This window comes from Pristis pectinata, chromosome 6, assembly GCF_009764475.1.
Source record: "Pristis pectinata isolate sPriPec2 chromosome 6, sPriPec2.1.pri, whole genome shotgun sequence".
In the NCBI taxonomy this organism is placed as follows: Eukaryota; Metazoa; Chordata; class Chondrichthyes; order Rhinopristiformes; family Pristidae; genus Pristis; species Pristis pectinata.
The window spans coordinates 5543030-5559745 of record NC_067410.1 but is presented as its reverse complement, the minus strand read 5'-3'; the positions used below and the strand labels follow the sequence as shown (position 1 = coordinate 5559745).

At 49.9% G+C, this 16716-nt stretch overlaps 1 protein-coding gene across 1 annotated transcript in view; it reads right to left on the bottom strand.

Moving 5' to 3' along the window:
• Positions 1–16716, bottom strand: part of LOC127572138 (plexin-A1-like) — a 456000-nt gene that overhangs the window by 63199 nt on the left and 376085 nt on the right. The window contains 4 exon segments of the mRNA XM_052019089.1: positions 5703–5846; positions 6777–7016; positions 10346–10439; positions 15934–16104. Coding sequence (XP_051875049.1) covers positions 5703–5846; positions 6777–7016; positions 10346–10439; positions 15934–16104 — 649 coding nt within the window.

The window sequence follows — 16716 nt, the reverse complement described above, 5'->3', positions numbered from 1 at the left end:
GGCTGCCCCCAGAACACTCTGTGCAAAGATGCATTTCACTGTGTGTTTCGATGTACATGTGACTAATAAAGATATCTTATTTTATCTACTTCCTTAGCAGATGGGCTACAAATTAGGAGACACAGACTTAACATAATTGGTAGCAAATTTAGGGGAGTGGTGGGAAAGATTTTTTCCCCTTGAGGGCAGTGTGGGTCTGGAACTCACTGCCTGACAGAGGGATGGAGACAGAAACACTCAGCACATTGAAATTTAACTTGGATGTGTATCCGGGGAGCCATGACCTGCAGGGTTGTAGATCCAGTGCAGGGGGTGGGATTAGGCTGGGGAACTATGATGGGCTGAATGGTCTCTTTGTGTCATAAGCATTGGTGTAGCATTGGATAGGCTGCAATTGGAGTATTGTGCGCAGTCCTGGTAACCACACTACAGGAAGGATGTGATTAAACTAGAGAGGGTGCAGAAAGGATTCACAAAGACGTTACTTGGATTAGAGGGCTTGAGTTATCAGGAGAGATTGGATAGGTTGGGACTGTTATCCATGGAGTGAAGGAGGCTGAGAGACGATGTGATAGAGGTATGCAAAATTATGGGAGGCATAGATAGGGTAGATAGAGTCCATGTCCCAGGGTAGGGGCGTCTGAAACTGGAGGACATAGGTTTAAGGTGAGAGAGAGGAAGTTTAAAGGAGATCTGAGGTAAATCTGAGGTTGGTGTCTGGAATGAGCTGCCAGAGGAGGTGGTGGAGGCAGGAACAGTAACAACATTTAAGAGGCATCTGGACAGGTACTTGAACAAGCAGGGCAGAGAGGGACATGGTACTGATGCAGGCGAGTGGGGTTAGTATGAATAGGCATGATGGTCAGCATAGACATAGTGGGCCAAAGGGGCCTCTTCCTATACTGTACAACTCTATGATTCTAAATGTTCTGTAATTCTGGAATATAGAATTTTAAAAAAACTAATGTCCATATGGTGACTATGAAACCAGAAAGTTTTTATAGATGCAGCATAGAAAGCATCCTATCCGGGTGCATCACGGCTTGGTACGGCAACTGCTCTGCCCAGGACAGCAAGAAACTGCAGAGAGTTGTAGACACAGCCCAGCGCATCACGGAAACCAGCCTCCCCTCCATGGACTCTTGTCTATACTTCTCGCTGCCTCGGTAAAGCAGCCAGCATAATCAAAGACCCCACTCACCCCGGACATTCTCTCTTCTCCCCCCTCCCATCGGGCAGAAGATACAAAAGCCTGAAAGCACGTACCACCAGGCTCAAGGACAGCTTCTATCCCACTGTTATAAGACTATTGAATGGCTGCTTGGTACGACAAGATGGACTTTTAACCTCACAATCTACCTTGTTGTGACCTTGCACTTTACTGTCTGCCTGCACTGCACTTTCTCTGTACTGTAACACTTTATTCTGCATTCTTTTATTGTTTTTACCCTGTACTAACTCAATGCACTGTGTAATGAATTGATCTGTATGAACAGTATGCAAGACAAGATTTTCACTGTACGTCAGTACATGTGACAATTCTAAACCAATTTAAAAAGCCTACCTGGCTCATAAGTATGTATCTACCAGGGTCAGAAATCTGTCGCCCTTAACTGGTATGTTTTATCTATGACTCTAAACTCATTGAAGTAACTCAGCAATCTGTTCAATTTCATCAAAAACTCACCACCACCTTCTGAAGGGCAGTTGGAGATAGGGAATAAAAGCTGGCCTTACGACCAATGGCCACAGTGGACCAGCTACAGTAGCACAGTTGCTAGGTTACAGGATCAGGATCCAAACAGTTGGACCACTGATCCAGAAGGCATGAGTTCGAATCCCATCTCGGTAGCTGAGGAATTTAAGTAACTAAATAAACCTAGAAGCAAGTCTGGGAGAGGTTCTCAGAAGGAAATGAGCTTTGAGAAGGCGGCCAGCTCTGTCCATTGCCAGAGAGCTAAACCAGGCCCCCATGAAGCCAACCTAAATCCCCTCTGCAGCAAAGCCAGCCAGTGGATTTCTGTGAAGTCTATTATTGGGTTTCATTCACTAAATCCACCTGAGCCACCACAGACTCCGAGCGCATAGGTGAGGACCCGGAGGATGTGAAGGGAATGAATAACTTTCGGTGTTACAGCCTCAGAAGGATTTCAGAATACAATCCTTGCAGGAATTTTGCAGATGGACAACAACTTCCTTTGTGGGGAAGCAAAGTCAGCTTGTCAATAAAGTAGAAGTGGTGATGGGTGGCAAAATTTCCGGACAGCCCCTCATATTCCTCCTGGGTAGTCTACAACCCGACGGCATGAACGTTGAATTCTCCAACTTCAGGAAACCTTCTCCCCTTCCGTTCCTTTCTCTTTCCTTCTGATCTACCCAGGCTCTCTCACTCACAGCCTCCTTTCCAAAGCCTCCCGCCCACCCCGCCCCCCCCCCCAATCACCCAGTTTCTTTCCCCTCCCCCACCAACTCCCATCTGCCCATCACCCACACACTCCTCCCACTGGGTCCCCTCCCTCCACTGTTCCCATCTGCCTTCTCCGCCTCCCTTATTTGATTCCACGCTCCACCTTCCTCTCCTGTCAGATCCCATCATCTGCAGCCCTTTGTCACCTCCACCTATCACCTCCCAGCCTCTGTCACCATCCCCACTCCCCCCTCCCCCATCTGCCCATCACCCCTCCTCACCTGGATCCACCTATCGCCTGCCAGCTCTTGCTCCACCTATCCTCTTCAACTCTTTACACTGGCTATCTCTCCTCTACTCTTTCAAGATGAAGGGTCTCGACCCAAAATGTAGACTGTCCATTTCCCTCCACAGATGCTGCCTGACTCGCTGAGTTCCGCCAGCAGATTATTTTTGCTCCACAGATTCTAGCATCTGTAGTCTCCTGCATCTCCAAACTTCCGAACACATTGGGATCATCCCCACCCTATGTGGTCATCGACTTTGGCCTTGCAACAACGTTGATTGGGAGCTGGCATCGTTGGCAGCTCCAGCACTTACTACCCATCTCTAAATGCCCATGAAATGGTGGCGGTGAGCAGACTTTTTGAACCGCTGTGGTCCTCTGGTGAGTGTTTGGCAGAGAACAAAGCAGCAAAATATTTCATTTTTACAGATGCACCATAGAAAGTATCCTACACGGATGCATCAGTTTGAGAAACAAAGGACTGCAGATGCTGGAATCTAGATGAAAAACACGATGATGCTGGAGGAACTCAACAGGCCAGGCAGCATCTGTGGAGAAAAGCAGGCAGTCAACATTTCCGGTCAGGACCCTTCTCCGCGGATGCTGTCTGGCCTGCTGAGTTCCTCTAGCATCATAGTGTTTTATATCACAGCTTGGCAATGGCAACTGCTCCGCCCGTGATTGCAAGAAATTGCAGAGAATTGTGAATGCAGCCCAATCCATCGCAGATGCTGGAATCTAGATGAAAAACACGATGATGCTGGAGGAACTCAACAGGCCAGGCAGCATCTGTGGAGAAAAGCAGGCAGTCAACATTTCCGGTCAGGACCCTTCTCCGCGGATGCTGTCTGGCCTGCTGAGTTCCTCTAGCATCATAGTGTTTTACATCACAGCTTGGCAATGGCAACTGCTCCGCCCGTGATTGCAAGAAATTGCAGAGAATTGTGAATGCAGCCCAATCCATCGCAGAAACCAGCTGCTCCTCGGGAAAGCAGCCAACATAATCAGGGGCCCAGACATTCTTTCTTCTCCCATCTCCCGCTGGGCAGAAGATTCAAAAGCTTGAGAACACGTACCACCAGGCTTGACAACTTCTATCCCATTGTTATAAGACTACTGAACGGTCCCTTAGTATGATAAGATGGACGCTTGACCTCACAATCTACCTCGTCATGACCCTTGCACCTTATTGTCTACCTGCACTGCACTTTCTCTGTAACTGCACCACTACATTCTGCATTCTGTTTTCCTTTTTGTACTACCTGGATGTACTTATGTACGGAATGATCTGTCTGGGTGGCACGCAAACAAAAGCTTTTCACTGCGTCTTAGTACATGTGACAATAATAAGCCAATTACCAAGTCAAGATGGTGCTTGACTCGGGGGACCTGCAAGTGGTGGTGCTCCCATGCACCTGCCACTAGTGCTTAGGAGACGGTGCTGACCAGGTTGAACTCAGGGGAACAATGGAGACAATAAAATGTGTTGCACATTACTTCACCCAACAAAACTACACCCAGATCTACCACCAATCATGTCCACAGGCTGGAAGCCAGCAGTCTAGTCTGTAACCTCCAGCGACACATGCTTGGTTGAGATATCAGGCTACTTCTGTGCCCCAAGGCAGACAGAAAAGACCCCATTACTCTGGTTCAAAGATAAGGCTGCCAGGGGTAGTAGCATTAGCTGTCTGCTCCAAATAATTTCAATTCCATCACAGAGTTCATGCTCATTTTCTCTCCTGTGCGCAGAACCACAAGCCCAAATTCCATTTCCTTCGTAAAACGACGAGAGGCATCGATAGGGTAGACAGCCAGAATCTTTTTCCCAGGTTCGAAGTCAGAGAGTAACACAGCACGGAAACAGGCCCTTCAGCCCAACTCATCCATGCCGACCATGGTGCCCACCAAGCTAGTCCCATTTGCCCATCTTTGGCCCATATTCTATCCTAACCTTTCCCATCCATGTACTTATACAAATGTCTTTTAAATGTTGAATGCTAGAGGGCATAGCTTTAAGGTGAAAGGGAATAAGTTTAAAGGGCATGTGCAGGGCAAGTTTTTTTTTCACATAGAGGGTGGTGGGCGCCTGGAACGGGCTGCCAGGGGTGGTGGTGGTGGAAGCAAATACGATAGTGGGGTTTAAGAGGCTGTTAGATAAACACATGAATGTGCAGGGAGTGGAGGGATGTGGATCATGTGCAGGCAGAAGGGATTTAATTCCATTTGGTATCATGTTCCGTGCAGACATTGTGGGCCGAAGGGCCTGTTCCTGTGCTGTACTGTTCTACGTTCTATGTTCTATATCAGAAAGACAGTTCTTCCTCCCTCCCACTGCAGCCCTATTCAATAACCCATTCCGTAACAGATTATCAGGTTATTGGAAGCAGCTGCTTGTGGGATCTTGCTGTGTGCACCATGACTGCCATGTTCCCAGCCTTGCTGAAGTATTACACTGGCTGCAAAGCCCAGCGGGGCTTACTGAGGGGGTGAAGGGTGCTACAGAAATGCAGGTGGACGGTTTTCGGCCTCTTGTCCTTTCACATACACACACAGAGACACACAGAAACACACAAACATACACACACACAGACACTCAAAAGACACACACGCACACAGACACACACAAATACACACAAATACATACATACAGAGACACACAGACATACACACACACAGACATACAGAGACACACAGACATGCATACACACACACAAAGACATGCACACAGACACACACACAGACACACATGCACACAGACACACACAGACACACACAAACATAGACACAGACACACACACACCCACACACACACATGCAGACACACCAACACAGACACAGACACACACACGCAGACACACCCACACAGACACAGACACAGACACACACACACACACATCAGGGAGGGAGGGTTAACAGCAGCTGAAATGGTTCTCCGTCTGGGCCTGTGGGGAGACCTCCATGGACCCCACCCCGCCCACCACCGTGATCAACACCATCCACACTCACCAAGACTTTATGCTCGCCGGTCAGGTTGGGAGGTTCACACAGGAGCTGAGTCTCCGAGACCGTCAGCACGCAGGGGTTGTCCCCGATCAACACCGTGTAGTTCAGCTTGACGTTGCCTGGCGCACTGGGTATCAAGTTCCGCCCCTACAAGGAAGGCAGAAAGGAGAGTCTATTCTGGTATCCGGAGGGTAAACAGTTGGCAGAGCACGGGGGAGCAGGCATGCTGTCCGCGAGAGGTGCCAACTCTGCAGTGCCTCACGGAGAGGAGGAAGAATAAATCACTGCTTTGTTTAGAGAGTCCCACTGTACCTTAGCCTGACGGCGGACTGTTGGTGAGGGTCAGAGGTCGACTGTTGGTGAAGGCCGACTGTTGGTGAAGGTCAGAGGTCGACTGTTGGTGAAGGCTGATTGTTGGTGAAGGGGCTTGATCAAGATCCCCATCTGCATCTTCCATACATAGAGGCAATGGCCTTCACCAACAGTCGGCCTTCACCAGGCCTCTGATCCTCAGTAACAGTCGGCCTTCACCAACAGTCACCCTCTGACCACCAAATGTCGGTCTTTACCAACAGTCGGCCTCTGAACCACAAACAATCAGCCTTCAACAGTTATCCTCTGACCCTCAGCAACAATCAGCCTTCACCAACAGTCAGTCCCTGGCCTTCAACAACAAGTCGGCCTTCACCAAGAATCGGCCTCTGATCCTCAACAACAGTCCTTTGGTAACACCTGGTTTTTGGCAACACATTGGCAACAACAGCCAGCCCCTGACCAACAGCAGTCGGCCACTGGCCAACAGTAACAGTCAGCCTCTGACCCTCAGCAACAATCGGCCTTCGGCAACAGTCCACCTCTGGCCTTCAACAATCGGCAGACAGCAACAGTCGGTCCCTCACGTACGCTCTGCCATTCATTCAGATCACGGTTGACCAGATCTTGGCCTTCACTCCCCACCTTCCCGTCGGACCCCCAGTGCCCAATCCCCACCGCCTCCCTCGTACCCTGACCACCCACTCAGACAGTCACCCCCCCCCCCCCCCGGACACAACAATGAAACTCAGCCTCCCTTCTCACCTTCAGTATAACCGGGGAGCTGGGCTTCAGCTCCAGTGACCCAGAGGGACTCAGCAGCTCGAAGGAGGGATCAGGGTAGTAGGTGAATCCTGTCCCGTTGATGATGAGCACTGACTGAACGTTATCCATGACGAAGCCCACCTCGTCTGGCTGAGCCGGGCTGTCCAACGAGTTGCGCCCGCCGTCTGCGATGGAGGGGGCTTTGCAAACCATGGCCGTGTCGTTCAACACTCGGCATTCCTGTGGAGGCACAACATCCCTGTCAACACGGCAACGAGAAGGGGCTTCAACACCAAGTGAAGTCCTTCACAGAAGCAGCAATTGGACTGCCTCAGAGAAGGCAGCTGGTATCTTTTCTCCCAGGGTCAAAATGTCCAATGCTAGAGGGCATGCACTGAAGGTGAGGGGGGGGAACGTTCAAAGGAGATGTGCGGGGCAAGTTTCTGCGCCCCACAGAGAGTGATGGGTGCCTGGAATGCACTGCCGGGGTGAGGCTGGAGGCAGATACAATAGAGGCATTTAAGAGGCTCTAAGACAGGCACATGAATGGCTTGTTCTTGTGCTGTACTATGTTCTATGCCTCACAGGAGAATATTAAGGAATTGGAGTAACATAAGATATAGGAGCAGAATTAGGCCATTTGGCCCATCGAGTCTGCTCCGCCATTCGATCATGGCTGATTTTTTTTCAACCCCATTCTCCCCGTAATCCTTAACCCCCTTCCCAACCAAGAACCTATCAATCTCTGCCTTAAACACACCCAATGACTTGGCTTCCACAGCTATCTGTGGCAATGAATTCCACAGATTCACCACCCTCTGGCTGAAGAAATTCCTCTTCATTTCAGTTCTAAAGGGACAGACTAGAAGGCTGTGCCCTCAGATCCTGGACTCTCCCACTGACGGAGACATCCTCTCCACGTCCACTCTATCCAGGCCCTTCAGTATCCGGTAGGTTTCAATGAGATCTCCCCTCATCCTTCTGAACTCCATCGAGTACAGAGAATATTAAGGAACTGGAAGAAGACATTTAACTTCCAGAACAGCACACAGATGATTGGTATCCTTGGATTTATCAAACAAAATTCCAGCTGTTCTGAAATCTTCCATCATCAGCTGAGCTTAACATAACGAGGAGGAAGGGAGGCAGGAATTTATCTGGAGACCAAGTGTTTCTCCAGAGGTTGTTTATACAGACCAGCTTAAAGGATTCAGAGATTGAAAGGTTTCAAGATGGAGTTTCCAGGTGGAGAGGGGATAGAGGGGATTCCCCAAGATGTTGAGATTGGAATCTGGAGCCACAATGAACCTGCTGGGGGAACTCAGCAGGTCGAGCAGCATCTGTGAGGACAACGTCGACAATTCCTTTCCCCCCACAGATGCTGCTCGACCCGCTGAGTTCCTCCAGCAGACTGTTTGTTGTTTCACCAAGATGTTGCCTGGGATGGACTGTTTCACTTAGAAGCTGAGACTGGATGGGCTCCTCTACTGCCACGTTGAGGACAGATGCAGGTTGGAGGAACAACACCTCATATTCCGCCTTGGGAGTCTCCAACCTGACGGCCTCAACAGCAATTTCTCCAACTTACGGTAACCCCTCCCCTTCTTCTCCTTCCACCCCCCCACCCCACTCCTTTGTCTTCCCTTATTCCCATGGCTCCCTCCCCCCCGCCTTGATGACCTGCCCATCTCCTCTCCTTCCCTCCCCCATCCTTTATTCCAAGGCCCACCACCCTCTCCTACCGGATTCCTTCTTCTTCAGCCCTTGGCCTCTTCTACTTCTCACCTCTCAGCTTATTACATCTTCTCCCCCCCTCCCCCACCTACCCACCTACCCCTTCTCACCTGGACTCACCTATCACCTGCCTGCGTGTGCTCCCCCCCTCCCCCACCTTATTCTGGCTTCTGCCCTCTTCCTTTCCAGTCCTGATGAAGGGTCTCGACCCGGAACGTCGACTGTTTATTTCCCTCTATAGATGCTGCCTGACCTGCTGAGTTCCTCCAGCACTTTGTGTGCATTGCTCCGGATTCCAGCCTCTGCAGAACTTTTTGTGTCAGTGGATAGGCTGGGTTTAGTTTCCTTGGAGCAGAGGAGGCAGGAGTAGGCCACTTGGCCCCTCAATCCTGCCCCACCAATATGATTGTGGCTGATCTCTGTTGGCCTCACCTGTGCCAGTTCCCCATCGCCCTCAATGGGCAAAGAGGGGATGTGAGGAGGAATTTTTTCACTCAGAAGGCAGTTGGAATCTGGAACACACTGCCTGAGGGGGTGGTGGAGGCAGAGACTTTCACAACATTTAAGTATCCAGACGAGCACTTGAATTGCCAACACATAGAAGGGGATGGACCAAGTGCTGGTCATTGGAGATACAAGAGGCTAGAATCTGGGGCAAAAAAGAATTTGCTGGAGGAACTCAGAGGGTCAAGCAGCATAAGATAAGATTTCTTTATTAGTCACATGTACATCGAAACACACGGTGAAATACATCTTTTGCGTAGTGTGTTCTGGGGGCAGCCCACAAGTGTCACCACGCTTCCGGCACCAACATAGCATGCCCACAACTTCCTAACCCGTACGTCTTTGGAACGTGGTAGGAAACCGGAGCACCCGGAGGAAACCCACGCAGACACACGGGGAGAACGTACAAACTCCTCACAGACAGCGGCCGGAATTGAACCCAGGTCGCTGGCGCTGTAAAGTGTTATGCTAACCACTACACTACCGTGGAGGGGAGTGGACAGTCGACATTCCGGGTCGAGACCCTTCATCTAGAGCTGCTGCCTCGCAGCTCCAGGGACCCTGGTTTGATTCCGACCTCCAGTGCTGTCTGCATGGAATTTGCACGCTATCCCTGTGGCCACGTGGGTTTTATCCAGGGGAGCGCAGTTTGGCCGAAGCACCTGTTTCCGTGACTCTCCCAGGCCAGGTAATGGAACTGATGGGATTGTTCAACGGAGAGCTAGCATCAGCTTGATGGGCCAAATGGCCTCCTTGATGCAGATGGATTTACTGGAATGATCCCAAAAGATGAGGAGCTTTAGTCGCGTGGGAAGCATGGAGAAGTTGGTGATTTCCTTGGAATAACGGAGGTTGCCAGGGGATTGGACAGAATAGACAGAGAGACTGTGTTCCTATTGGTGGAGGAGCCATCAAGAGCTGGGGGACACAGAGTGAAGGCGATTCGCAGAAGAACCCAAAGTGACTTGCGGAAAACACTTCTCTACACGGAGAGAGGTTGGGCTGTGAATGCATTGCCTGGGGATTAGTGGAGACAGGTTCAACTGGAGCTGGACAATCTAAAAGGAAACAAGCTGCAGGCTGTGGAGAGAAGATCGGGAGGGGAACTAGTTGGATTGACTTTACATAGGAAAGGTACAGACTTGATGGGCTGAATAGCCTTCTTCCCTGCTGTAACCATTCTTTGATTCTGGAAGAAGTCTCTGACTCGACAGTACTATGCCCTGGCAGGAAAGGAAATTCACTCGTGTTCCTTGGGTTCTGAGCTTGCTGTTCATCCCGCCGTAAGGTTCCGCAGTCGGGTGTCACTAGCGTTAAGGTCAGGCACTCACGTTTGTCGACTGCACTTTGCCGTACTTCGCTCGAATCCTGGGCTCCTGGATTGTGGCGAGGTTGGTCCCTGTTACAATGAGTGCAGTCCCACCACTTGTGGTAGGGAGAGGGAGAGGGGGAGGGAAGGGGGAGGGCGACAGAGAGAGGGGAGGGGTAGAGAGAGAGAGGGGCAGGGAGAGGGGGCAGAGAGAGAGGGGCCAGGGAAAGAGGGGGCAGGGAGAGAGGGGCCAGGGAAAGAGGGGGCAGGGAGGGGCAGGGAGAGAGGGGGCAGGGAGAGGGGGCAGGGAGAGAAGGGGGCAGAGAGAGAAGGGGGCAGAGAGAGAAGGGGGCAGAGAGAGAAGGGGGCAGAGAGACGGTTCAATGAGAGGGGGCAATAAGGGGGCAGAGAGAGATGCAAGATGGAGATAGGTGGGAGGGGAGAGTGAGACAGAGTGAGGGATGGAAATAATGGGAGAGAAGGAGTTGGAGGTGAAGAAAAGAATGGAGATGGGGAGAGGTGGAGATGGGGAGAGGTGGAGATGGAGAGACAGAAAGGGATAGAGATTGAGAGAGAGAAAATGAAAAGGGGTGGGGGAAGAGGAGAAAACTAATTAGTAAATCATTCAGTGGATTGGAACGTTATTTCCCAGTTCCCCGATCTCCGTCACACCCAGCCCATCTCACCTACGCCACTTCCGTCCTTCAGCGAGGTGTTCCCAGGTGACCTGCTGGCCCTCTGACTTCCCACAAAGGGGTCTTTCTCACCCACAAGTCATCCTGTGGTACGGTGGGTGTGGCCCATCCTCTATGCCAAAGACTGTGGTCTCTGTCCCCACTCGAGAGACCGACACTCCCAGTGCGGAACTGAGAAGCAGCTTCACTATTAGAGGTGAAATATCCCGGACAATGTTAAAGATCACACTACGTCGCCTCAGGAGAGAGGGGAGTCCTCCCGGAGGTCAATGTTTGTCGGTGAACTGACCGTCATATCAGATCACTTGCCCGTCAGTTCTGGGATCCTGCTGTGTTCAAAGTCACCTCTGCACTCCCCAGCTGTGGCTCAGTGGGTTACATTCTGGAACCAGAAGTCCACAGTTCAAATCCTACTCGAGAAACTTGAACACAGGAATCCAGGCTGTCACTCCACTGCAGGGCGGAGGGATGCCGCACTGTTGGAGGAGCTGTCTTTTGGGTGAGACATTCTCTCAGCCCTCTCGGGTGAATATAAGTGACCACGTGGCAAAAAGCAGGGGAGTTCCCCCCATTATCCTGCCAGAGGAAGCGGTTGAGGCAGGTGCAATTGTATCATTTAAGAAGCACCTTGGTGGGACTAATGTCAAGAAGTAGTACACTCTAAAGGGCAAGACCCTTAACAGTGTTGAAGAGCAGAGAGACCCTGGGGTGCAAGTGCATGACTCATTGAAAGTGGCTACACAGGTAGGCAGGGTGGTTAAGAAGGCTTATGGAATGCTTGCATTTATTAATCAGGGTATTGAGTACAGGAGTCAAGAAGTTATGATGCGTCTCTATAGAACTCTGCTTAGGCTGCATTTAGAGTATTGCGTGCAATCCTGGTCACCTCATTATAGGAAGGATGTCGAGGCTTTAAAGAGGGTGCAGAGGAGGTTTACCAGGATGCTGCCTGGATTAGAGGGCGTGTGCTATCAGGAGAGGCTGGACAAACTTGGGCTCTTTTCTCTCGAGCGGCAGAGGCTGAGGGGTGATCTGTTGGAAGTGTATAAAATTATGAGGGGCATAGATAGGGTACACAAGCAATATTTTTTTCCCATTATTGAGCGATCCAATACCAGAGGGCATGCACTTAAGGTGAGAGGGGGTAGGTTCAGAACAGACGTGAGGGGTACGTTTTTTACTGAGAGAGTGGTGGATGCCTGGAATGCGTTGCCTGATAGGGTGGTGGAGGCACATTCATTGGGGGCTTTTAAGAGGGGCTTGGATGGGCACATGAATGAGAGGAAAATGGAGGGATATGGGCAATCTGTGGGTAGGAGGGAATAGCTATGTTGGTACAACATTGTGGGCCGAAGGGCCTGTTCTGTGCTGTACTGTTCTATGTAAGCACTTGGATAGGTACATGGAGGGGCGGGGCTTAGAAGGATATGGGCTGAACGCAGGAAATTGGGATTAGCTGGGTGGGCACCGTGGTCGGCATGGACTGGTTGGGCCAAAGGGCCTGTATCCGTGCTGTATTGCTCTAGATACAGCAAGACTCCAATGATCTGGTACCCTTGGAAGTGCTGGACTAACCCATTTTCCGAATGATTGGATGTTACTGCTGTTAATACCCAAATACACTTTTATTTACACGCTACATGATCGTACACTCAACTTCACAGCGAACTCCCGGGGGTTAAAGGGAGTGGGAAATAACACAAGCAGTCTCGGCTCTGGTTCCACCCACATTCCTGACCGCTGCTATTCTCGACAACAACCTCAGATCCAGCTGCAAGGTCAGCCCACAGTTCAGCATTTCCCCACTTGCACTCAGGTCCTCTGTCTCACATTCCGAACTAACAAGTGAACCAATGCTGGACCATCAAGATTTCCAAACAATTGGATGGCGGATTATCGGAATTTGACTGTACTAATCCTGCAGTCAACATCAGTAAAAGAGATTATCTGATTTTAATCGTTTTTTTTTAAGTCATGGGAGCTTGCTGTGTACAGTTCGACTCCCACTCCTCCCAACCAGGGATGGGCAATAAGTGAGGGTCTTGCCAAAGGGTCTCGAAAGTAGAATCTTTATAAAGTGGCCACACTTTACCGGGACACGTGGAACTTGGGACAGGCAGCGGGGGGTTGCCCCAGCAGCACCCATCCGCCTGTCCGCCAGGCTGCTGCTTGCCTGTGAGTGAGGGAGAGGCTTCACTGTACTAACCCCCTCTCACCCACGGGGTCAGAAGAGGGAGTGCCGGCAAGCAGGTGACGGTGAGGTATTCCATGCAAAGTCCATTCACCGCGAAATCAAGGGAAAAGGAAGTACAGCCAGACTTTTGGCGACTGTGTATCACTGTTGCTAATTTGTTGGCAAGGTACGGATGTCACCAGCAACGTTGACAGCTACTGTGCATACCTAAACCTCAGTACTGGATTCTCCACACTAGTGGGTCCAGAGCACCACACGGGAAGCCACGATTTGCCCCATCGTACCGTGCCAGCCCAACTGACCTCAAAAATAAATTTCTGGAGTAACCATGCCATCTTCTCACAGCCACCATCGGGCAGGAGGTACAGAAACCCGAAATCCCACACCAACAGGTTCAAGAACAGCTATTTCCCTTCAACCATTTGGTTCTTGAACCAACAAGATGCTGGAGGAACTCAGCAGGCCAGGCAGCATCCGTGGAGACAAACCGCTGGTCCCGAAACATTGACCGCCTGCTTTTCTCCACGGATGCTGCCTGGCCTGCTGGATCTTGTTGTTTTTTCATCTAGATTCCAGCATCTGCAGTCCTTTCTTTCTCTTGGTTCTTGAACCAAACGGCATGACCCTAATCACTACAGCTTAGCAACACTATGACCACTTTGTACTGAAATAGACTTTGGTTTTATTGTCCTAATTGTGTACTTTCTTGTAAAAATTGTGTATAATTTGTTTATGTTTTTCTTGTGAATGCTGCTTATCTGATGCTGTGTGCCTGTGATGCTGCTGCAAGTAAGTTTTTCATTGCACCTGTGCACACATGGACTTGTGCACATGACAATAAACTCGACTTTGACTTTGGTCGGGCAGCATCCGTGGAGGGAAATGGACAGTCGACCTTTTGGGTCGGGACCCTTCAACTAGAGATTTCAGGGAATTTCAGGCATTCCTTCATCACCTCTGGGTCTAACTTCTGGAAGCCCCTACCCATCAGTACTGCGGGAGTATCTTCACCAGGACTGCAGTGGTTCAAGGAAGGGACACCATTGCCTTCTCAAGCATGATTAGGGACGGTCAATAAATAGTGTTTCCGTACAGCACGGAAACAGACCCTTTGGCCCAGCTAGTCCATGCCGACCAAGATGCCCATCTAAACTAGTCCCATTTGCCTGTGTCTGGCCCATATCCCTCTAAACCTTGTCAAGCCTGAGGGAGATGTGGGCCTTATCAACAATGCCTTCATATCCAAAAAATATCTAAAAGTTCCACATTTGCTTTTCGTTCTGGGAGAACAATATCCTGTAAATTCCATTGGAGTTATCAGTGACTCTTATACTTGGAGTTCTGAGTTTCGTAGAGGGGCTGTGGGAATATTTGGAGAGTTCTTCACAGATATCACCCATATAATGGGCTGAGTGGCCTTCAGTTCTATGCCGTAAGGTTCAGTGGTTGGAAAGAGAGAGGTGGGGGGGGCCAGTGAGAGTGTCAAAGTTGCAGACCTTTGAGAAAGTGGGTCTTTCAATCTTTAAATAAAAAGAAAGCAAACACTCAGCTAAAAATAGACAAAAAATTAATAATGTACGATGCTCATCTGTGAAGGGCAGTGAAGAGACGTTGACATTTATTCAGTTGTTCTTACGAGGGATTGTCAGAGTGCACCAGCAGTTCATGAATAATTCTCCAATAGTGGCCCTTGTTGTTATGCCAAGTGACAGGGTCTGAGAGCTCCGTCAGTCCCTAATCAGCAGACTGGCAAGCACCCACTCTGCCACCCAAGCAGCCATTTACATACAACATAGAACAGTACAGCACAGGAACAGGCCCTTCGGCCCACCACGTCTGTGCCGACCACGATGCCAAATTAAACTAATCCCTTCTGCCCGCACGTGATCCACATCCCTCCATTCCCTGCATGTCTACCTAAAAGCCTCTTAAATATGATTATTGTATCTGCTTCCACCACAGCCCCTGGGAAGTGTTGGAAAGACCCTGGTCCTGCAAACTAGTTGACAGACAGATTGGAGGGTGGTGGTTCCATAAAAGGCCATTCAGCTCATTAAATCAATGCTGGCTCACAGTATCACCCATTCTCCCCTCATTACCTTCCTCTCAGATTCTACAGTGGTGTAGCAGTTAGTGTAACGCTATTAACAGCAACCCGGATTCAATTCCGACCACTGTCTGTAAGGAGTTTTTAACGTTCTCCCCATGTGCCTACATGGGTTTCCTCCGGGTGCTCTGGTTTCCTCCCACATTCCAAAGATGTACGGGTTAGGAAGTTGTGGGCGTGCTATGTCGGCACTGAAGGCGTGGCGACACTTGCGGGCTGCCCCCAGAACACTCTATGCAAAGATGCATTTCACCGCATATTTCGCAACTTACAGTGGACAATTAACCCACCGACCCGCACGGCTTGAGGATGTGGGAGGAACCCGAGCATCCGGGTGAAACCTACGTGGTCACAGGGAGAACGTGCAAACTCCACACAGGCAGTGCCGGAGGTCAGGATCGAACCTGGGTCACTGGAGCTACACCACTGTGTCGCATTCACATTTGATGCAAGATATCATGGAGATATTCCCAAAAAAGCCCAAGGATTATTCTTACGCAAAACTATGTTGTTAAGTTGTGGGCAAGAACCAGCCCTTCGAGGAGTGGTTTGAGTGCAAACCAACGGCCGGGACACTCAATAAAAACAACTCCTCAATTTCCAAGCGAGCTTACCTGGAAATGCTCCATTCTGGCTCAATTTTGGAAATGGTGGGATCGTCTGTGTAGTTGTACTTAACGTTGGGGTTTTGCAGTTGAGCCCTGTTGATGTGGACCCGGATTGATGCTGGACCTGTGCCCCTGGTCGAGGCAGATGTCACACAAATAATCTCCCCTGAAGTCCTCCTGAAGGGCAAGAATAGAGAAAGAGCATGAAAAGGAATTGGCAATACCTGGGACTACCGATAAACGACAGGTTTCCAACAAATGCTATACAGAACATAGAACATTACAGCACAGGAACAGGCCCTTTGGCCCATAAAGTTGAGCTGAACTAATTAAACTGGTAATTAAACGCCTAATTATATTCATCCCTTCTGTTTACACATTCATGTGTCGATCTAATAGCCTCTTATAATCGCCTCTGTTGCATCTGCCTCCACTCCATCCTGGCAGTTCATTCCAGGCACCCACCACTCTGTGTAAATCTCCTTTGAACTTTCCCCCTCTCACCTTAAATGCATGCCATATAGTATTAGACATTTTGACCTTAGGAAAAGGATACCGGCTGTCTACTCTATCTATGCCTCTCATAATTTTATGAACTTCTATCGGATAAGACATAAGATATTTATTTATTAGTCACATATACATTGAAACACACAGTGAAATGCATCTTTTTGCTTTACTTAGAATGTGCTGGGGGCAGCCCACTCTTCCTGCACCAACATAGCATGCCCACAGCTCCTAACCTGTATATCTTTGGAATGTGGGAGGAAACCAGAGCACCCGCAGGAA